The 24,703-nt window shown below is 45.4% G+C and overlaps 1 protein-coding gene across 1 annotated transcript in view; it reads right to left on the reverse strand.

Annotated features, from left to right (window-relative positions):
* Positions 1-24,703, reverse strand: part of LOC115153628 (protein eyes shut homolog) — a 220,383-nt gene that overhangs the window by 52,691 nt on the left and 142,989 nt on the right. Inside the window, exons 23-24 of the mRNA XM_029699265.1 lie at positions 20,871-20,992; positions 16,895-17,154 (exon numbers count right to left, since the gene is read on the reverse strand). Coding sequence (XP_029555125.1) covers positions 16,895-17,154; positions 20,871-20,992 — 382 coding nt within the window. The remainder of the gene's footprint in view (positions 1-16,894; positions 17,155-20,870; positions 20,993-24,703) is intronic.

Consider the following 24,703-nt stretch of genomic DNA (forward strand, 5'->3'; position numbering starts at 1 on the left):
CCAGGGAGAAGTGCGCCGGCGCAGCGCATCTGGCCACCAGTGCATCTCCTCGGTCCAGTTTACCCTGTTCCTGCTCCCCGCACTAGCCCTGAGGTGCGTGTTACTAGTCTGGCGCCTCCAAAGCCAGCCCCACGCACCAGGCCTCTACGTCCTGTTCCTGCTCCCCGCACTAGCCCTGAGGTGCGTGTTACTAGTCTGGCACCTCCAAAGCCAGCCCCACGCACCAGGCCTCTACGTCCTGTTCCTGCTCCCAGCACTAGCCCTGAGGTGCGTGTTACTAGTCTGGCACCTCCAAAGCCAGCCCCACGCACCAGGCCTCTACGTCCTGTTCCTGCTCCCCGCACTAGCCCTGAGGTGCGTGTTACTAGTCTGGCGCCTCCAAAGCCAGCCCCACGCATCAGGCCTCTAGTGCGCCTGCCCAGTCCAGTATGTCCTGTTCATGCTCCCCACACTCACCCTCCAGTGCGCCTCCATAACCCGGTACAGCCAGTGCCTGCTGTGAGCACTCAGCCTCCAGCGACGCTCCTCAGCCCTGAGCCTCCAGCGACGCTCCTCAGCCCTGAGCCTCCAGCGACGCTCCTCAGCCCTGAGCCTCCAGCGACGCTCCTCAGCCCTGAGCCTCCAGCGACGCTCCTCAGCCCTGAGCCTCCAGCGACGCTCCTCAGCCCGGAGTCTCCAGCGACGCTCCTCAGCCCGGAGTCTCCAGCGACGCTCCTCAGCCCGGAGTCTCCAGCGACGCTCCTCAGCCCGGAGTCTCCAGCGACACGCTCCTCAGCCCGGAGTCTCCAGCGACGCTCCTCAGCCCGGAGCCTCCAGCGACGCTCCTCAGCCCGGAGCCTCCAGCGACGCTCCTCAGCCCGGAGCCTCCAGCGACGCTCCTCAGCCAGGAGGCTCCAGCGACACTCCCCAGCCTAGAGTCTTCTGAACGAGAGCTACGCCCAGAGCCAGAGCCACCTCCGTGGTGGGAGGATTGGGAGGGGGGGGGGGTGTAGCACAGGGACCGTTGTTGACGGTGGCCACCCTCCCTTTAAGTTTGGGGTTGTTTTGTGGGGTTTTTGTTTTTGAGGTGCATTCGGGGTCTGCACCTTTGGGGGGGATACTGTCACGTCCTGACCAGTAAAAGGGGTTATTTGTCATTGTAGTTTGGTCAGGGCGTGGCAGGGGGTGTTTGTTTTGTGTGTTTCGGTGTTTTTGGTTTAGGTTCTGTGTTTTCTATTTCTATGTTTAAATCTAGTTTTCTATTTCTATGTTCGGGTTTTGGTAGGACCTCCAATTAGAGGAAGCTGGTTGTCGTTGCCTCTAATTGGAGGCCATATTTAGTTTGGGTTTGTTTCACTTGTGTTTGTGGGTGGTTGTTTTCCTGTATAGCCTGTGTTGCCTTACGGAACTGTTTTGTTTATTTTGTTTAATTGTTCACGTTACTTCAAATAAAGAAGATGAGCACTTTACCCGCTGCGCCTTGGTCCAATCCTTACGACGCACATGACAAAAACATATTGATTCAATGGTTGTAAAGATGGGGAGAGGTATGTGCATAATAAAGAGATGCTCTGCTTTTTTGACATCACACTCCACAAAGTCCTGCAGGCTCTAGTTTGATCTTATCTTGATTATTATCCAGTGATGTGGTCAAGTGCTGCAAAGAAAGACCTAGTTAAGCTGCAGCTGGCCCAGAACAGAGATGCACGTCTTGCTCTTCATTGTAATCAAAGGGCTAATATTAATACAATGCATGCATGTCTCTCTTGGCTAAGAGTTGAGTCGAGACTGACTGCATCACTTCTTGTTTTTATAAGAAACATTAATGTGTTGGAAATTCCAAATTGTTTGCATAGTCAACTTATACACAGCACTGACACACACACTTACCCCATCAGACATCCCACTAGGGGTCTTTTCACAGTCCCCAGGTCCAGAACGAATTCAAGGAAACGTACAGTATTTTACAGTCATGAATGCATGGAACTCTTTCATCTTATATAGCACAAGTGAACAACAAAACTGGTTTCAAAACGGCACAACGCCTCTCCCTGTAACGGCCGTCGTCAAAATGAGACCAAGGTGCAGCGGAGGATGTGTTCACCTTGAAAGATTTTAATGGACCGAATGAGCACTTACAAAATAAACCAAAAACGACCAGCAACAGTTCTGTCAGGTTACAAAACTAAACAGAAAACATTCACCCACAAACCCCAAAGGAAAAACAGGCTGCCTATGTATGACTCTCAATCAGCAACAACGATCTACAGCTGTTCCTGATTGAGAGCCATACATGGCCGAAACAAAGTAATACACCAACATAGAAAAAGGAACATAGAACGCCCACCCTAGTCACACCCTGGCCTAACCAAAAATAGAGAACCAAAACCCTCTCTATGGCCAGGGCGTGACACTCCCCCATGTGACCTACTTGTTGTGTGTACTACTAACTAGGGCTGTTGCGGTTATGATATTTTATCAGCCGGTTATTGTCATGAACAAGACTGCCGGTTTCATGGTAACTGACCGTTAATTAACATAAACACGTGTAGCATCTCCGGACCTCCACACATACAATCCGCTGGGTGCTGACCTTTCTATTTTTTAGCCCTTTTTCTCCCCAATTTTGTGGTATCCAATTGGTAGTTACAGTCTTGTCTCATCGCTGCAAGTCCCGTACAGACTCGGGAGAGGCGAAGGTCGAGAGCCGTGCGTCCTCTGAAACACAATCCAACCAAGTCGCACTGCCTCTTGACACAATGCCCACTTAACCCGGAAACCAGCTGTACCAATGTGTCGGAGGAAACACTGTACACCTTTCGACAGTGTCAGCGTGCACTGTGCCTTAGACAACCTTAGATTGTCTTAGAAATCAAAACAAATATGGCCGCATGATGTGACTATAGGCTATTGATGATTTGAGAAAGTTACAAAAAACTTGTGCTCTGTTCCTTGCCTCAGGCTACACATGCTGTTCTCTCATCAAGTGATCATATTTTCATCCATCAAACTATTCTCAATATAATCTGGTTTTTACTAATATGCTACATTTCTTTCAATTTACAATGGTCCATTATCAAATGGGCAGGAACAGTGGCAGGGGGAAAATACATGTCATCCGTATGCACTGGAATAGCGAATGGAGGCCGCTTTCCCGCAGTTAGTTTTTTCAACGATGCTTGGTAGGCTACTCCGGTTTTATAGCGGAGCATGTGCTTAATATGAGCAGCTGAGAAATACATATAGTAGCAGCTGGGATCCTCCTCTTTTAGTAGCAACCATCAAAACTCTGCTTTCACACTTATAAGCCCAGAAATGTCTGGGTTTTATAACAACACTTATTTCACCCCACGCATCAACCACTGTTTGAGGAGCATGCAGGCTCTCGCTATACAATGGGCTCTCCAACCCTGTTCCTGCTGCTACCCAGTACTCTGTATACCATGGGCTCTCCAACCCTGTTCCTGCTTCTACCCAGTGCTCTGTACACCATGGGCTCTCCAACCCTGTTCCTTCTGCTACCCAGTGCTCTGTATACCATGGGCTCTCCAACCCTGTTCCTGCTGCTACCCAGTGCTCTGTATACCATGGGCTCTCCAACCCTGTTCCTGCTTCTACCCAGTGCTCTGTACACCATGGGCTCTCCAACCCTGTTCCTTCTGCTACCCAGTGCTCTGTATACCATGGGCCCTCCAACCCTGTTCCTGCTGCTACCCAGTGCTCTGTATACCATGGGCTCTTCAACCCTGTTCCTGCTGCTACCCAGTGCTCTGTATACCATGGACACCATGGGCTCTCCAACCCTGTCTGGGATATCTGAGGGATATTCCTACACAGCTCCATGTTGATGACTGGTCTGGGATACCTGAGGGATATTCCTACACAGCTCCATGTTGATGACTGGTCTGGGATACCTGAGGGATATTCCTACACAGCTCCATGTTGATGACTGGTCTGGGATACCTGAGAGATATTCCTACACAGCTCCATGTTGCAGAGTGCAAATGCATAGCGATGCGGAGAGACCAACGGATGACACTTCTGAATTATTTCACTCTATCTTGCCAGATAATCTGATTCCTTTAGTTTGGTTCGCCTCTTTCCCTGGCTGCAATTCAAGTCCATCAATATAATGGTTCTCTCCTCAAACAGCTCCCTGTGGCACTGAGAGGAGCTAACAGAGACATCAGAGACCTGGTGGTGAAACAAACAGGTGGAAAATGGCCCCTCATTCCCTTTATAGTGGACTACTTTTGACCAGAGCCTTACGGGTTTTTCCACTGCTATGTCTGTAAGCATATCTACTGGTTTGGAACTATCTTAGCAATGCCTTGAATATGTTTCTTCTTATAGACATTATTTCAATTCCCAGGAGAGACCCTTGAAGAAGAAAACCCTTCCCGCTACCATGGTTACACGGAGAACAAACAGGTAGTCAAGGGCTCCATGAGTGGCCATGATCATCACCATGTGCCTACCAGGTCCAGAGGTGACACCATGGCACTGGGGGGCTGAATGGGCTCTATTTGTCTCCACTCAACCTGCTCTGCTGAACCTACACTCTTAGATAAAGTGCTGTTCTGGCTCCTCCATGTTCAGTAACTGTTCATGGTTCTAGGTAGAATCCTAGAACCCCTAAAAAAAAGAAAGAAATATCCACAAAAGTTTTGAAGATTTTTCCCTAAGAGTTTTGACGTTTTTCCCTAAGAGAAGAGAGAAAAGGAGAGGAAGGAAGGGGAGAGGAGAGGTTCTGAAGAATGATTTTTCCCAGATTGCCATCTGTTTTACTATGCTACTCTAACACCACTTCATCCGTCCCTTAGCTTCTCTTCTCCTCTTCCACCTCCTCCTCCTCTTCTTCCTTCTCTGTTGAGGAAACTATGGCAACACCAATATCTTAACCCCCGGCTGTTAAAATGAAGCACAGGTCTTTTAAGTGAGAACATGTTATTCCATTCCTGTCTTCTTACTCTGCTTTTAAAATACTTATATCTTGTACAAACAATCTTGTTCCTGTAATGCAGTGTGAGGTGTGTGTGTATGTTTTTTTGTGCATGTGTGTGAGTTTTGGTGAGTGCGTGTAGAGGTTCTTGTACCAGATAGCAATCGTACATCGTGTGACTAATATTACATAAACAGTTTACACAAGACTTCTTTCTGCCTGTGATGCCATCTCTGATGACACACACACACACAGATCTACACACACACACACATAATCCTACCTCTGTGATCTGTGATACTGTACGTGGTGCCATTGCTCCTTTGCACTCCAGTATCTCTACTTGCACATTCATCTTCTGCACATCTATCATTCCAGTGCTTAATTGATAAATTGTAAAGATATCGCCACTATAGCCTATTTACTGCCTTACCTCCCTTATCTTACCTCATTTGCACACACTGCATATATACTTTTTTTCTTTCTATTGTGTTATTGACTGTATGTTTGTTTATTCCATGTGTAACCGTGTTGTTGTTTGTGTCACACTGCGTTGCTTTATCTTGGCCAGGTCGCAGTTGTAAATGAGAACATGTTCTCAACTAGCCTACCTGGTTAAATAAAGGTGAAATACATAAAATCATCTCCAGTCATATCATCCTTTCTCTGCGATACTGTCCGTGGTGCCATCTCCGGACATATCATCCTATCTCTGTGATATTGTACGTGGTGCCATCTCCGGTCATATCATCCCATCTCTGTGATACTGTACGGGGTGCCATCTCCGGTCATATCATCCTATCTCGGTGATACTGTCCGTGGTGCCATCTCCGGACATATCATCCTATCTCTGTGATACTGTACGTGGTGCCATCTCCAGTCATATCATCCCATCTCTGTGATATTGTCCGTGGTGCCATCTCCGGACATATCATCCCATCTCTGTGATACTGTACGTGGTGCCATCTCCGGTCATATCATCACATCTCTGTGATACTGTCCGTGGTGCCATCTCCGGTCATATCATCCTATCTCGGTGATACTGTCCGTGGTGCCATCTCCGGACATATCATCCTATCTCTGTGATACTGTACGTGGTGCCATCTCCAGTCATATCATCCCATCTCTGTGATATTGTCCGTGGTGCCATCTCCGGACATATCATCCCATCTCTGTGATACTGTACGTGGTGCCATCTCCGGTCATATCATCACATCTCTGTGATACTGTCCGTGGTGCCATCTCCGGTCATATCATCCTATTTCTGTGATATTGTACGTGGTGCCATCTCCGGTCATATCATCCTATCTCTGTGATACTGTCCGTGGTGCCATCTCCGGACATATCATCCCATCTCTGTGATACTGTACGGGGTGCCATCTCCAGTCATATCATCCTATCTCTGTGATATTGTCCGTGGTGCCATCTCCGGACATATCATCCCATCTCTGTGATACTGTCCGTGGTGCCATCTCCGGTCATATCATCCTACCTCTGTGCCTCTGACGTGGGCCCTTCAGGTTCACTCTTTGTGCCACGCACCTCGGCCGATGTACAACCACCAATTAAAAATGTATAACGTTCGTACAAGTAATTAACCTAGAACATGGCAAGGAATGGTGTTGACTTTACAAACATTTAATGTTAATCATGACTAATGTGCAGTGTGTGTGTGTGTGTGTGTGTGTGTGTGTGTGTGTGTGTGTGTGTGTGTGTGTATAGGGGGGACCTAGACTCGTACACTCTTTCCTCTGCTTCCTCTAGAGCGTTTTGTCTGACTCTGGCTGTATCCAATAACATGTGAGACCAGGACACAGATTCACAAAGCATTAGTAGAAGTGCAGTTTGACATGTTTTATATCATAATGAATATGACTGCATAGACCAGCGGTACCTGATCCTAGATCAGCACTAATACTCTGAAACACTTTGTGAAAACAGACCCTGGACAGGTCAACAACAACAACAACAAAAATCACACAAATGTAATTACTACTAGCCAGCGACTCAGAAGAAGAATCCATCTTGTGGGAATGACTGACCACTAAAAAGGGTCATTTACACAATCAAAAGGGCCAAATTCATTACTGTGATTCCACTGCTATAGAGATCTGTAATGACTTGCAGTCAATTCAAAGCAAACTCCAAAAGAAGACATGTATGCAGTGTCATCCCCTATACTGTAATTATTTTAGCTGTATATTCAAGCAACCATAAGCCCTTAGATCACCCATTGATAGGCTTTGAGAGCCTACCTTGAGATATGGAGAAACTAGAAAAAAGTTAAAGAGCAAATCTATGACACACAAACACACACCTGATAAAGTGTGTGTGTGTGTGTGTGTGTGTCTGTGTACGTGTCTGTGTGCGCCAGGCCTAACATTAATCATACTTACTTAAACATGAACTTAGTCATATTTACTTAACTTACTTAAACATGAATTTGGGCTCCCGAGTGGCGCAGCAGTCTAAGGCACTGCATCTCAGTTCTAGAGGCGTCACTACAGACCCTGGTTCGACTCCAGGCTGTATCACAACCGGCTGTGATTGGAAGTCCCATAGGGCGGTGTACAATTGGCCCAGCGTCGTTAGGGTTTGGCAGGGGTAGGCCGTTAATGTAAATAACAATTTGTTCTTAACTGACTTGCCTATTTTAATAAAGGTGTTGGATTTGACATTTTGAACATTGAGATATTAAATAAATGATAGAAAAGAAGCATAGAATTAAAGGAGAAAGAGACTGGGTCTGTAGAAAGACAGATAGCTGGGGAATGTGTTGGAATGTGTTGGGGGACGGGAGCAGAGCACCGTGTTGATACAGGAAAGACAGATGGACATCTGTGGATTAGATGAAGGAGGGGTTGAGGTCAGGAGGTGAGGACAGGTCACCTGAAGGGAGTAATAAGGGTTTGGTATCTTGTTACTCTTTTCCTGTTAAATGTAAGGATGGGAGAGAAGGGGGAGTGTTTTGAGTGGGATATGTATATCTGAGTGGGACAAATGTTGGAGTGTCTGAATTACAGCTGTACAGAACCTTTGGGAAGAATTAAACTTGGTTAAAGCTTCTCTAGTGTACGTGGGTTATTTACTCTGAAAAATAAGAAGCTAAAAAAGGTAAAATAAAATAAAAATTAAAAACAGAGTCTCTTTGCTGTATTTGTTGAGTCTCTCTCTAGTCTTGGTTTTAAAAGTTTTGCTTTGTGTTCAAGGTTTCTTTTACAGTCTATGGCTCGAGGACACTGTGCAGACACAGTGATCTGAGCTATCTGGTTGGCCAACGGTAGGTCTACAGTAAAGGTGCACTTTATTTGATCTCTGGGCTGGCCAGATAAGCGGAGTTCTACCTTCAGATATATGAAATGGTTCAAAATGCCTTCCCGGGGCTGCTGAATCAAGTGCACCTATACTTATATACCTATACTTCGTGGGCTATACTCAGCCTTGTCTCAGGGTAGTAAGTTGGTGGTTTGAAGTGGTGTGGGGGCTGTGCTTTGGCAAAGTGGGTGGGGTTATATCCTGCCTGCTTGGCCCTGTCCGGGGGTATCATCGGATGGGGCCACAGTGTCTCTTGACCCCTCCTGTCTCAGCCTCCAGTATTTATGCTGCAATAGTTTGTGTGTCGGGGGGGCTAGGGTCAGTCTGTATATCTGGAGTATTTCTCCTGTCTTATCTGGTGTCCTGTGTGAATTTAAATACGCTCCCTCTAATTCTCTCTCTCTCCCCTCCCGGAGGACCTGAGCCCTGGGACTATGCCTCGCTGTCCCCAATCCACCTGGTTGTGCTGCTGCTCCAGTTTCAACTGTTCTGCCTGCGGCTATGGAACCCTGACCTGTTCACCGGATGTGCTACCTTGTCCCGGACCTGTTGTTTTTGACTCTCTCTCCCTATCGCACCTGCTGTCTTTAACTCTGAATGTTTGGCTATGAAAAGCCAACTGACATTTACTCCTGAGGTGCTGACCCTCTACAACCACTGTGATTATTATTATTATTATTTGACCCTGCTGGTCATCTATGAACATTTGAACATCTTGGCCATGTACTGTTATTATCTCAACCCGGCACAGCCAGAAGAGGACTGGCAACTTCTCAGAGCCTGGTTCCTCTCTAGGTTTCTTCCTAGGTTCCTGCCTTTCTAAGGAGTTTTTCCTAGCCACCGTGCTTCTACATCTGCATTGCTTGCTGTTTGGGGATTTAGGCTGGGTTTCTGTATAGCACTTTGTGACATCGGCTGATGTAAAAAGGGCTTTAAAAATACATTTCACTGATTGACCTTCTGCCAACAGCACAAAACAAATAAGAAAAATAGGAATGCAAGGCTTTACTACTGGTTTTTTTACAGAAATGTTTGGTGATTTAGAGCATCCTGACTGGCTGCATCACTGCTTGGTATGGCAACTGCTTAGCATCCGACTGCAAGGCACTAAAGAGGGTAGTACGTATGGCCCAGCACATCACTGGGGCCGAGCTCCCTGCTATCCAGGACCTCTATACCAGGCAGTGTCAGAGGAAGGCCATAAAAATTGTCAAAGACTACAGCCACCCAAGTCATAGATTGTTCTCTCTGCTACCTCACAGCAAGCGCTACCAATGCACCAAGTCTGGAACCAACAGGACCCTGAACAGTTTCTACCTCCAAGCCATAAGACAGCTAAATAGTTAGTTAAATAGTTAATCAGATAGCTACATTGACTCTCCGCATGAACCCTTTTTGCACAAACTTTTTTGGACTCATCACACACACTGCTGCTACTGTTGACCATCTGTCACTTTATTCCTAGTTATATGTACACATCTACCTCAATGACCTCGTACCCCTGAACATCCACTCAGTACTGGTACCCCTTGTATATAGCCAAGTTACCATCCACTCAATACTGATACCCCTTGTATATAGCCAAGTTATCATCCACTCAATACTGATACCCCTTGTATATAGCCAAGTTACCATCCACTCAATACTGGTACCCCTTGTATATAGCCAAGTTATCATCCACTCAATACTGGTACCCCTTGTATATAGCCAAGTTATCATTACTCAGTACTGGTACCCCTTGTGTATAGCCAAGGTATCATCCACTCAGTACTGGTACCACTTGTATATAGCCAAGTTATCATTACTCAGTACTGGTACCCCTTGTATATAGCCAAGTTATCATCCACTCAGTACTGGTACCACTTGTATATAGCCAAGTTATCATCCACTCAGTACTGGTACCACTTGTATATAGCCAAGTTATCATTACTCAGTACTGGTACCCCATGTTTATAGCCAAGTTATCGTTACTCAGTACTGGTAATCCTTGTATATAACCAAGTTATCATTACTCAGTACTGGTACCTCTTGCAGACAGAATAGACAAGGTATCATTACTCAGTACTGGTACCTCTTGCAGACAGAATAGACAAGTTATCATTACTCAGTACTGGTACCCCTTGCAGACAGAATAGACAAGTTATCATTATTCAGTACTGGTACCTCTTGCAGACAGAATAGACAAGTTATCATTACTCAGTACTGGTACCCCTTGCAGACAGAATAGACAAGTTATCATTACTCAGTACTGGTACTCCTTGCAGACAGAATAGACAAGTTATCATTACTCAGTACTGGTACTCCTTGCAGACAGAATAGACAAGGTATCATTACTCAGTACTGGTACTCCTTGCAGACAGAATAGACAAGTTATCATTACTCAGTACTGGTACTCCTTGCAGACAGAATAGACAAGGTATCATTACTCAGTACTGGTACTCCTTGCAGACAGAATAGACAAGTTATCATTACTCAGTACTGGTACTCCTTGCAGACAGAATAGACAAGTTATCATTACTCAGTACTGGTACTCCTTGCAGACAGAATAGACAAGTTATCATTACTCATTATGTATCTATTATTACTTTTATTATTAAGTGTTTTACTTTTCTGTTATTTCTCTACTGTCTTTCTCTCTGTATTGTTGGGAAGGACCCGTAAGTAGGTATTTCACTGTTAGTCTACATCTGTTGTTTTAGGAAGTGTGTAACAAATAAATTGTTTTATTTGATTCCATTTATCTAACACGTATCAAACTTGCCTTATAAGCAGTTTGTTGCAGCACAGCCTGGAACAACTGCAAATCAAATCTGCAGGGGTGAATTGCAATTGCCCAGTGATTTGATAAGATCTGTTGTTCCTCATCATACATGCAACAGTGAATGAAAAACAGCCTCTGGTAGGGTGTTGCAGTTCCACCCACCCACCCACCCCACCCATCCCACCCACCCACACACCCATCCCACACCCACCCACCCACCCACAGGAGGGAAAGTCTACTAGTCTAGTTAGAACCCAGAACTCTACAGGTCATTCCTTTCAGTTCTTTAGTTCTCAGAGCCATTGATCATTCTAACCACAAGCTAAGGACAATAAGGAACAAACACCACCACAGAGTTGTTGCAATCCTCCATGTGGGCTAAGCAAACCTACAGGCACATACATACACACACACACACACACACACACACACACACACACACACACACACAAACAACCCTGCAGGCCAAATACTGTTCTCATGCAATGCAACTACTGTAGCCTACCTAGGTTACATTCTTATACCTTTTATAACAGTGCATGTGATTATTCAGAAGCTAGTAGAAAACAGAGAAACACAAAGCCGGTCCATCTTGTATCACCTATTATACGACAGGTCCCATAAATGGATGGAATGTGAAGATGTTCACTAGACTGAAACAAAAACAGATTTTGTTCGTACATTTCTAAATAATGAATTGTACATTCAAGATCCATTACAAGTCCTGAGAGACCTATACCATGGTTCTCAGTGTATGTACTGAGTGTACAAAACATTAAGAACACCTTCCTATTTGAGTTTCACCCCCTTTACCCCCAGAATAGCCTCAATTCATTTTAGAAAGTGTTCCACAGGGATGCTGGCCCATGTTGACTCCAATGCTTCCCACAGTTGTTTCAAATTGGCTGGATGTCCTTTGGGTGGTGGACCATTCTTGATACACACGGGAAACTGCTGAGCGTAAAAACCCAGCAGCGTTGCAGTTTTTGACACACTCAAACCGGTGCGCCTGGCACCTACTACCATACCCCGTTCAAAGGCACTTAAATGTTTTGTCTTGCCCATTCACCCTCTGAATAGCACACATACACAATCCATGTGTAGGATTAGGATGAAACAGTCAGAGGTCACCAAGCGCAACATAGCTTCAGCGTGTAAATCAGCTAGAAAGATGTGTCGGCATCGATTAATTGTCTCTGGCCCCCTCCCAGTTAGGGGGAGTGATGAGCTCTACAGCAGAGTCTCACAACTCAATCGCTGGTTGAAAACTGTTTTCTGCCCCTCCCAAAAGATAGAATTTGTAGATAATTGGCCCTCTTTCTGGGACTCACCCACAAACAGGACCAAGCCTGGCCTGTTGAGGAGTGACGGACTCCATCCTAGCTGGAGGGGTGCTCTCATCTTATCTACGAACATAGACAGGGCTCTAACTCCTCCAGCTCCACAATGAAATAGGGTGCAGGCCAGGCAGCAGGCTGTTAGCCAGCCTGCCAGCTTAGTGGAGTCTGCCACTAGCACAGTCAGTGTAGTCAGCTCAGCTATCCCCATTGAGACCGTGTCTGTGCCTCGACCAAGGTTGGGCAAAATTAAAGATGGCGGTGTTCGCTTTAGCAATCTCACTAGTAAAAAGACCTCCTCCATCCCTGCCATTATTGAAAGAGATTGTGATACCTCACATCTCAAAATAGGACTACTTAATGTTAGATCCCTCCCTTCAAAGGCAGTTATAGTCAATGAACTAATCACTGCAGTAGTTGATGTGTCGGGGGGCTAGGGTCAGTCTGTCACATCTGGAGTATTTCTCTTGTCTTTTCCAGTGTCCTGTGTGAATTGAAATATGCTCTCTCTAATTCTCTCTTTCTTTCTTTCTCTCTCTCTCTCGGAGGACCTGAGCCCTAGGACCATGCCTCAGGACTACCTGGCTTGATGACTCCTTGCTGTCCCCAGTTCACCTGGCCGTGCTGCTGCTCCAGTTCCAACTGTTCTGCCTGCAGCTATGGAACCCTGACCTGTTCACCGGACGTGCTACCTGTCCCAGACCTGCTGTTTTCAACTCTCTAGAAACAGCTGGAGCGGTAGAGATACTCTCAAAGATCGGCTATGAAAAAGCCAACTGACACTTACTCTTGTGTTACTGACTTGTTGCACCCTCGACAACTACTATGATTATTATTATTTGACCATGCTGGTCATTTATGAACATTTGAACATCTTGGCCATGTGCTGTTATAATCTCCACCCGGCACAGCCAGAAGAGGACTGGCCACCCCTCATAGCCTGGTTCCTCTCTAGGTTTCTTCCTAGGTTTTGGCCTTTCTAGGGAGTTTTTCCTAGCCACCGTGCTTCTACACCAGCATTGCTTGCTGTTTGGGGTTTTAGGCTGGGTTTCTGTACAGCACTTTGAGATATCAGCTGATGTAAGAAGGGCTATATAAATACATTTGATTTGATTTTGATTTGATGTCCCAATTCTCTCAAGGCTTCAAAATCATTCTTTAACCTGTCTCCTGCTCTTCATCTACACGGATTGAAGTGGATTTGACATCAATAAGGGATCATAGCTTTCACCTGGTCAGTCTACTGTATGTCATGGAAAGAGCAGTCGTTCCTAATGTTTTGTACACTCAGTGTGTGTGTGCTGTGTTTGTGAAAAGTCACCGTTTTATTTCATAAAATATAATTGGGCATTATGGCATCACCACACAACCTGAAAGCAGGACACACCAAGGTACTGACCATCCGTAGTGTTATAATAGCTTAGGGAGTCAGCACGTGTAGGAGATTGCTCCATCAGATATTTTCTGGGTACTTGTAAACATTTAATTGGGCATTATGAACCATTACACCACCTGAAAGCAGGCTACATGAAGGCACTCTGTGTCTAATATGGTGTTGTGCAGCTCACCCTTTTACATTTTTTTCTCATTTCAAAAACCTTTAATTGGGCATTTTGGCAGCTCTACACTACCTGAAAGTCATTATCCAACATTGTTTTAGCTCACTGGGCAACACCAAATATACTACTGGTATTGTTATCTACTTTATTAGCTCACTGGTCTACACTACAGAAATGAATAGCTCACTGGTCTACACCACATTAACTAATAGTAGCTCACTGGTCTACACTACAGAAATGACTAGCTCAGTGGTCTACACCACATTAACTAATAGTAGCTCACTGGTCTACACCACATTAACTAATAGTAGCTCAGTGGTCTACACTACAGAAATGAATAGCTCACTGGTCTACACCACATGAACTAATAGTAGCTCACTGGTCTACACCACATTAACTAATAGTAGCTCAGTGGTCTACACTACAGAAATGAATAGCTCACTGGTCTACACCACATTAACTAATAGTAGCTCACTGGTCTACACTACAGAAATGAATAGCTCACTGGTCTACACCACATTAACTAATAGTAGCTCACTGGTCTACACCACATTAACTAATAGTAGCTCACTGGTCTACACCACATTAACTAATAGTAGCTCACTGGTCTACACCACATTAACTAATAGTAGCTCACTGGTCTACACTACAGAAATGAATAGCTCACTGGTCTACACCACATTAACTAATAGTAGCTCACTGGTCTACACTACAGAAATGAATAGCTCACTGGTCTACACTACATTAACTAATAGTAGCTCAGTGGTCTACACCACATTAACTAATAGTAGCTCACTGGTCTACACCACATTAACTAATAGTAGCTCGCTGGTCTACACTACAGAAATGAATAGCTCACTGGTCTACACTACATTAACTAATAGTAGCTCACTGGTCTACACTACAGAAATGAATAGCTCACTGGTCTACACCACATTAACTAATAGTAGCTCACTGGTCTACACTACAGAAATGAATAGCTCACTGGTCTACACCACATTAACTAATAGTAGCTCACTGGTCTACACCACATTAACTAATAGTAACTCACTGGTCTACACTACAGAAATGAATAGCTCAGTGGTCTACACCACATTAACTAATAGTAGCTCACTGGTCTACACCACATTAACTAATAGTAGCTCACTGGTCTACACCACATTAACTAATAGTAGCTCACTGGTCTACACTACAGAAATGAATAGCTCACTGGTCTACACTACAGAAATGAATAGCTCACTGGTCTACACCACATTAACTAATAGTAGCTCACTGGTCTACACTACAGAAATGAATAGCTCACTGGTCTACACCACATTAACTAATAGTAGCTCACTGGTCTACACTACAGAAATGAATAGCTCACTGGTCTACACCACATTAACTAATAGTAGCTCACTGGTCTACACCACATTAACTAATAGTAGCTCACTGGTCTACACTACAGAAATGAATAGCTCACTGGTCTACACCACATTAACTAATAGTAGCTCACTGGTCTACACCACATTAACTAATAGTAGCTCACTGGTCTACACTACAGAAATGAATAGCTCACTGGTCTACACCACATTAACTAATAGTAGCTCACTGGTCTACACTACAGAAATGAATAGCTCACTGGTCTACACCACATTAACTAATAGTAGCTCACTGGTCTACACTACAGAAATGAATAGCTCACTGGTCTACACCACATTAACTAATAGTAGCTCACTGGTCTACACTACAGAAATGAATAGCTCAGTGGTCTACACCACATTAACTAATAGTAGCTCACTGGTCTACACTACAGAAATGAATAGCTCAGTGGTCTACACCACATTAACTAATAGTAGCTCACTGGTCTACACCACATTAACTAATAGTAGCTCACTGGTCTACACCACATTAACTAATAGTAGCTCACTGGTCTACACCACATTAACTAATAGTAGCTCACTGGTCTACACCACATTAACTAATAGTAGCTCACTGGTCTACACTACAGAAATGAATAGCTCAGTGGTCTACACGACATTAACTAATAGTAGCTCACTGGTCTACACCACATTAACTAATAGTAGCTCACTGGTCTACACCACATTAACTAATAGTAGCTCACTGGTCTACACCACATTAACTAATAGTAGCTCACTGGTCTACACCACATTAACTAATAGTAGCTCAGTGGTCTACACCACATTAACTAATAGTAGCTCAGTGGTCTACACCACATTAACTAATAGTAGCTCACTGGTCTACACCACATTAACTAATAGTAGCTCAGTGGTCTACACCACATTAACTAATAGTAGCTCAGTGGTCTACACCACATGAACTAATAGTAGCTCAAAGGACTACACCACAGGAACTAATAGTAGCTCACTGGACTACACCACAGGAACTAGCAGCTCACTGGACTACACCGCAGGAACTAGCAGCTCACTGGACTACACCACAGGAACTAATAGCTCACTACACTACACCACAGGAACTAGCAGCTCACTGGACTACACCACAGGAACTAATAGTAGTTCACTGGACTACACCCCAGGAACTAATAGCTCACTACACTACACCACAGGAACTAGCAGCTCACTGGACTACACCACAGAAACTAATAGTAGTTCACTGGACTACACCCCAGGAACTAATAGCTCACTACACTACACCACATGAACTAGCAGCTCACTGGACTACACCACAGAAACTAATAGTAGTTCACTGGACTACACCACAGGAACTAATAGTAGTTCACTGGACTACACCCCAGGAACTAATAGCTCACTACACTACACCACAGAAACTAATAGTAGTTCACTGGACTACACCACAGGAACTAATAGTAGTTCACTGGACTACACCCCAGGAACTAATATTAGTTCACTGGACTACACCACAGGAACCAATAGTAGTTCACTGGACTACACCACAGGAACTAATAGTAGCTCACTGGACTACACCACAGGAACTAATAGTAGCTCACTGGACTACACCACAGTAACTAATAGTAGCTCACCGGGTCGGCATCTGCAGGCTGCTGTTCCATCAGAACGAGTCAGGCAGGTGGCATTGTGCAGGCAGGGATCGTGGGCAGAGTCACAGGGGTCAAAGGGCATGTTGCATAAGGGCCCACTGAAGAAGGGGGGGCAGGTGCAGCTGAACTCCCCAGGTAGGGGTGACTCCTGACACTGAGCTCCGTTAAGACAGGGCCCAGAGTCACACTCATCCACATCCTCAGAGCAGTCCACACCTGCCCAGCCCTGCGGGCACAGACACCTGGGGAGACAGGAGGAGTTAGGGTTGGTATTGATGTTCTCGATACAAAGGTTGGAGATAGTTTCTTTAAAAATAAATGATATGCCTATGTGTTTATGATGTAACTAGCAACATAGTGGTAAGGAGGAACAGATAGGAAAGGGGAGCTCTGGTTGATATTGATAATCACATATAAAACAAAGGGTTGGGGATGGTTTCTACAAAATAAATGATGTGTGTTAATGATTTAACTAACAACATGTTATTTCCCTCCATCCTCTCTCTCACGTGGTGTCCTGTGTTAAGTTCTCTCTCTCTCCTCCCCCTCCTCTCCCTCTCCCTCCATCCTCACATTCTCTCTCTCTCTCCTCCCCCTCCTCTCTCTCTCCCTCCATCCTCACATTCTCTCTCTCTCCTCCCCCACCTCCTCCTCTCTCCCTCTCTCCTCCATCCTCTCTCTCACGTGGTGTCCTGTGTTAACTTAAGTTCTCTCTCTCCTCCCCCACCTCCTCTCTCTCTCCCTCCATCCTCACATTCTCTCTCTCTCCTCCCCTTCCTCCTCCTCTCCCTCTCCCTCCATCCTCACATTCTCTCCTCCCCCTCCTCCTCTCTCCCTCTCCCTCCATCCTCTCTCTCACGTGGTGGCCTGTGTTAAGTTCTCTCTCTCCTCCCCCTCCTCTCTCTCTCCCTCCATCCTCACATTCTCTCTCTCTCCTCCCCCACCTCCTCCTCTCTCCCTCTCTCCTCCATCCTCACATTCTCGCTCTCTCCTCCCCCTCCTCCTCTCTCCCTCTCCCTCCATCCTCACTCTCTCTCTCTCTCCCTCCCTCATCCTCATATTCTCTGTCTCTCCATCCTCCCCCATCTCTTTCTCCATCTTCCCCCTCCTCTATCTCTCTCTCATCCTCTCTGTCTCTCTCTCCTCCCCCTCCTCCTCTCTCTCTCTCTCCTCCCCCTATCTCGCTCAGTCTCTCCATCCTCCCCCTCCTCCTCCATCGCTCTCTCTCTCCCCCAGTGTGAAGACACATTAGGTAGAGTAAATACAGCCGTTTTCCCTCCCGATGACTCACAGATCCCCAGAAACCCTTCATGCTGCGAGCCATTGATTGATTCATTAGTTTGACCTGCCATCTGCAGTTCATTATTGCTGATGCTGTTAGCTAGGTAGAAAATATAATCACTATCTAAGCATTTTCCTCCTTTTCTCTCAAACTCTGATATTTTTCATATTTTCTTAGATAGAGCGAGTGAGAGGAAAGATAGGAAAGGATAGTGGGCTGGATTCAAGAGCTGGAGGCAGGGGACATACCAGCTAGACCACCCCAGGCTATCTGAGCAAGGCATCCTTGCATTTATTATGTGACTGAGTAGACTGATGCAATGACACTGACTATGTCTGATTAACACTATAATGTGGACCCACACTGTACTGTCTGATTAACACTATAGGGTGGACCCACACTGTACTGTCTGATTAACACTATAATGTGGACCCACACTGTACTGTCTCATTAACACTATAATGTGGACCCACACTGTACTGTCTGATTAACACTATAGGGTGGACCCACACTGTACTGTCTGTTTAACACTATAGGGTGGACCCACACTGTACTGTCTGATTAACACTATAATGTGGACCCACACTGTACTGTCTGATTAACACTATAATGTGGACCCACACTGTACTGTCTGTTTAACACTATAGGGTGGACCCACACTGTACTGTCTGATTAACACTATAATGTGGACCCACACTGTACTGTCTGATTAACACTATAGGGTGGACCCACACTGTACAGTCTGTTTAACACTATAAGGTGGACCCACACTGTACAGTCTGTTTAACACTATAATGTGGACCTACACTGTACTGTCTGTTTAACACTATAGGGTGGATCCACACTGTACTGTCAGTTTAACACTATAAGGTGGACCCACACTGTACTGTCTGTTTAACACTATAATGTGGACCCACACTGTACTGTCTGTTTAACACTATAGGGTGGACCCACACTGTACTGTCTGTTTAACACTATAATGTGGACCCACACTGTACTGTCTGTTTAACACTATAGGGTGGACCCACACTGTACAGTCTGTTTAACACTATAATGTGGACCCACACTGTACTGTCTGTTTAACACTATAGGGTGGACCCACACTGTACTGTCTGTTTAACACTATAAGGTGGACCCACACTGTACAGTCTGTTTAACACTATAATGTGGACCCACACTGTACTGTCTGTTTAACACTATAGGGTGGACCCACACTGTACAGTCTGTTTAACACTATAATGTGGACCCACACTGTACTGTCTGTTTAACACTATAGGGTGGACCCACACTGTACTGTCTGTTTAACACTATAGGGTGGACCCACACTGCACTGTCTGATTAACACTATAGGGTGGACCAACACTGTACTGTCTGTTTAACACTATAAGGCAGACCCACACTGTACTGTCTGTTTAACACTATAGGGTGGACCCACACTGTACTGTCTGTTTAACACTATAGGGCAGACCCACACTGTACTGTCTGATTACACTATAATGTGGACCCACACTGTACTGTCTGTTTAACACTATAGGGTGGATCCACACTGTACTGTCTGATTAACACTATAGGGTGGACCCACACTGTACTGTCTGATTACACTATAATGTGGACCCACACTGTACTGTCTGTTTAACACTATAATGTGGACCCACACTGTACTGTCTGTTTAACACTATAGGGCAGACCCACACTGTACTGTCTGATTAACACTATAATGTGGACCCACACTGTACTGTCTGATTAATACTATAGGGCAGACCCACACTGTACTGTCTGTTTAACACTATAGGGTGGACCCACACTGTACTGTCTGTTTAACACTATAGGGTGGACCCACACTGTACTGTCTGTTTAACACTATAGGGTGGACCCACACTGTACTGTCTGATTAACACTACATGGTGGACCCACACTGTACTGTCTGATTAACACTACATGGTGGACCCACACTGTACTGTCTCATTAACACTATAATGTGGACCCACACTGTACTGTCTGTTTAACACTATAGGGTGGACCCACACTGTACTGTCTGTTTAACACTATAAGGCAGACCCACACTGTACTGTCTGATTAACACTATAATGTGGACCCACACTGTACTGTCTGTTTAACACTATAGGGTGGACCCACACTGTACTGTCTGATTACACTATAATGTGGACCCACACTGTACTGTCTGATTAACACTATAATGTGGACCCACACTGTACTAGCTCTGAAATTATATTTTCAAATTGTTATTTTCATTTTGGGGATCTGTAACCAGGCCGGAATCAGACACAACCCTACTGTGGTACCTACCTGTAGCTTTGTCCTATGGTCTGAATCAGACACAACCTTATTGTGGTAGCTACCTGTAGCTTTGTCCTATGTTCTGAACCAGACACAACCTTAACGTGGTACCTACCAGTAGCTTTGCACAATGGTCTGAATCAGACACAACCCTACCGTGGTACCTACCTGTAGCTTTGTCCTATGTCTGAATCAGACACAACCTTACCGTGGTACCTACCTGTAGCTTTGTCCTATGGTCTGAATCAGACACAACCTTATTGTCGTACCTACCTGTAGCTTGGCCCTATGTCTAACCCAGACACAACCCTACAGTGGTACCTACCTGTAGCTTTGCCCTATGGTCTGAATCAGCCACAACCTTACAGTGGTACCTACTGGTAGCTGTTGAGGAGGTCAGTACAGGTGGCGTTGTTTTTGCACGGCTGTGATGAACACTCGTCTATTTCCTGTTGGCAGAACTCGCCCTCCCATCCGGGGACACAGAGGCACTTGTAAGTCTGGAATACAGGAAGTGAAATGGTACAGTGATGATGTCACAAAATAATAGGGATCCAGTTCGAGTTCCACTGCTGATTTTCATTCTTCCCCTCTTATTAGGGACTGATACATATGTGATCATATTACTCCAGTGCTAGCCTCACTGGCTTACTGTTAAGGCCGGAGCTGATTTCAAGGTTTTACTGCTAACCCACAAAGCATTACATGGGCTTGCTCCTATCTATCTCTCCGATTTGGTCCTGCCGTACACACCTACACATACGCTACGGTCACAAGACGCAGGCTTCCTTATTCTCCTTAGAATTTCAAAGCAAATAGCTGGAGGCAGGGCTTTCTACTATAGAGCTCCATTTTAATGGAATGGTCTGCCTTTAAAAGTCTTTACTGAAGACTACACTGATTTAGTGTAGTCTGGCCCAGAAGTGGGAAGGTGAACGGCAAGGCACTGGAGCGACGAACCGCCCATGCTGCCTCTGCCTGGCCGGCTCCCCTCTCTCCACTGGGATTCTCTGCCTCTGACCCTATTACATCACTAGGAGGGGAGCGTCACGGGTTGACGTGATCTTTAGTGGGTTGAGTCACTGATGTGATCTTTCTGTCCGGTTTTGCAGCCCTCTCTGGCTCATGCGGTGGAGGAGAACTTCGTGGGCGACACTCAGCCTTGTCTCAGGGTAGTAAGCTGGTGGTCTGTTGATATCCCTCTAGTGGTGTTGGGGCTGTGCTTTGGCAAATTGGGTGCAATAGTCTATGTGCCGGGGGTCTAGGGTCCATCTGTCCACTCTGGTGTAATTCTCCTGTCTTATCTGGTGTAATTCTCCTGTCTTATCTGGTGTCCTGTGTGAACTTAAGTATGCTCCCACCAATTCTCCCATTTATCCCCCCCATCTCTCTCTCCCTCATCTGTCTCTCTCTCCCTCCATCTCGGAGGACCTGAGCCCTGGGACCATGCCTCAGAACTACCTGGTCTGAAGACTCCTGGCTGTCCCCAGTCCACCAGGTCGTACTGCTGATCCAGTTTCAACTGCTCTGCCTGCAGCTATGGAACCCTGACCTGTTCACCGGATGTGCTACCTTGTCCCGGACCTGCTGTTTTCACCTCTCTCTTTCCCTCCCTTTTCTCCTACACCTGCTGTTTCAACCTCTGAATGCTCGACTATGAAAAGCCAACTGACATTTACTTTACTCCTGAGGTGCTGACCTGTTACACCCTCTACAACCACTGTGATTATTATTTCACCCTGCTGGTCATCTATGAACATTTGAACATCTTGAAGAACGATCTGGAATTAATGGCCATGTACTCTTATAATCTCCACCCGTCACAGCCAGAAGAGGACTGGCCACCCCTCAGAGCCTGGTTCCTCTCTAGGTTTCTTCCTAGGTTCCTACCTTTCTAAGGAGTTTTTCCCAGCCACCGTGCTTCTACATCTGCATTGCTTGCTGTTTGGGATTTTAGGCTGGGTTTCTGTACAGCACGTTGTGACATCTGCTGATGTAAAAAGGTCTTTATAAATACATTTGATTTGATTTAGACCTGGGACATCAGGTGGGTGCAATTATTATCAGGTAGAAGAGAAAGCCATCATGTTGTGTGCAACGCCAGGGTTGTGGGTTCGATTCCCACGGGGGGCCAGTACAAAAAAAAAAAGGCATGGAATGAAATGTATGCATTCACTACTGTAAGTCGCTCTGGATAAGAGCGTCTGCTAAATTACTAAAATGTAAAAAAATCTATGCTCAGGACCTCCAGGCACAGATTGCATTACCCAATACAGTAAGTACACCTGTTGCCCTCGACCACTCCTCTTCCTGGTTCAACAGGCCAACTATGTAAAGAAAACATAGTTGTAGTGTTTTCTACCTAAAAACCTGCCACAGCTACACATAATATTATCCCACCGCTGCCAGCAAATGTTTCACTGAATGAGCTTAACGTCAATAGTTTTTTTCTCCCAATATGGTACCCAAGTTAAACCTCCCACACGTTGAGTAATATCATGATACCGTTGTTACCAAATGCAGCGTTCAATTATATTCATATGAATACTTAAGAATGTTATACTACAATGTCCCACTCAGCCAAAAAGACCTCTCCTGGGAAATTTGTTTGAAGCTACAATCTAGCATTTGTTCTTAAGGAAAATAATTAGCCCCACCACTTGTTTTGGGTTTTGGTAAACAGCTGAGGGATGGGGCTGGGGAAATGCATACAGAACAAAATATAAACGCAACATAAAGTGTTGGTCCCACGTTTCATGAGTTGAAATAAAAGATCCCAGACATTTTCCATATGCACAAAACGTTAATTTCTCAAAAAAATTTACTGAGCATTTCTCCTTTGCCAAGACAATGAATCCACCTGACAGGTGTGGCATATCAAGAAGCTGATTAAACAGCATGATCATTGCACAGGTGCACCTTTTTCTGGGAACAATAAACAAAAATTTGCAGTTTTGGCACACAACACAATGCCACAGATGTCTCAAGTTTTGAGGGAGCGCGCAATTGGCATACTGACTGCAGGAATGTCCACCAGAGCTGTTGCCAGATAATTGAATATTCATTTCTCTACCATAAGCCGCCTCCAACGTCGTTTTAGAGAATTTGGCAGTACATCCAACCCGGTCTCATAACCGCAGACCCTGAGTAACCACGCCAGCCCAGGACCTCCACATCGTCTGAGACCAGCCACCCGGACAGCTGATGAAACTGTGGGTTTGCACAACCAAAGAATTTCTGCACAAATGGTCAGAAACCATCTCAAGGAAGCTCATCTACGTGCTCGTCGTCCTCACCAGGGTCTTGACCTGACAGAACTTCGGCATCATAACTGACCTCAGTGGACAAATGCTCACCTTCGATGGCCACTGGCACGCTGGAAAAGTGTGCTCTTCATGGATGAATACCGGTTTCAACTGTACCGGGAAGATGGCAGACTGATGTCAATGTTGTGAACAGAGTGCCCCATGGTGGCGGTGGGGTAATGGTATGGGCAGGCATAAGCTACGGACAACTAACACAATTGCACTTTATCAATTTCAATTTGAATGCACAGAGATACTGTGGCGAGATCCTGAGGTCCATTGTCGTGCCATTCATCCATCGCCTCATGTTTCAGCATGATAATACACAGCCCCATGTCGCAAGGATCTGTACACAATTCCTGGAGGCTGAAAATGTCCCACTTCTTCCATGGCCTGCATACTCACCAGACATGTCACCTGTTGAGCATGTTTTCAATGCTCTGGATCGAGGTGTACGACAGAGTGTTCCAGTTCCCACCAATATCCAGCAACTTTGCACAGCCATTGAAGAGGATTGGGACAAGATTCCACAGGCCACAATCAACAGCCTGATCAACTCTATGTGAAGGAGATGTGTCACGCTGTATGAGGCAAATGATGGGCAGACCAGATACTGACTTGTTTTCTGATCCACACCCCTACTTTTTTTAAGGTATATGTGTCCAACAGATGCATACCTGTATTCCCAGTCATGGGAAATCCATAAATTATGGCCTAATGAATTTATTGCAATTTACTGATATCCTTAAATGAACTGTAACTCAGTGAAATCTTTGAAATTGCTGCATGTTGCGTTTATCGCAGATTGTAGCTTTAATCTGTGGAATAGTCATGGTTGACTTGGAATTTCCACTACTGGATATTCCAAACACCACCCACCTCTTTTAAAATATTCAGGGCCTGCTT

The sequence above is a fragment of the Salmo trutta genome, chromosome 18 (assembly GCF_901001165.1).
Source record: "Salmo trutta chromosome 18, fSalTru1.1, whole genome shotgun sequence".
Taxonomy (NCBI): Eukaryota; Metazoa; Chordata; class Actinopteri; order Salmoniformes; family Salmonidae; genus Salmo; species Salmo trutta.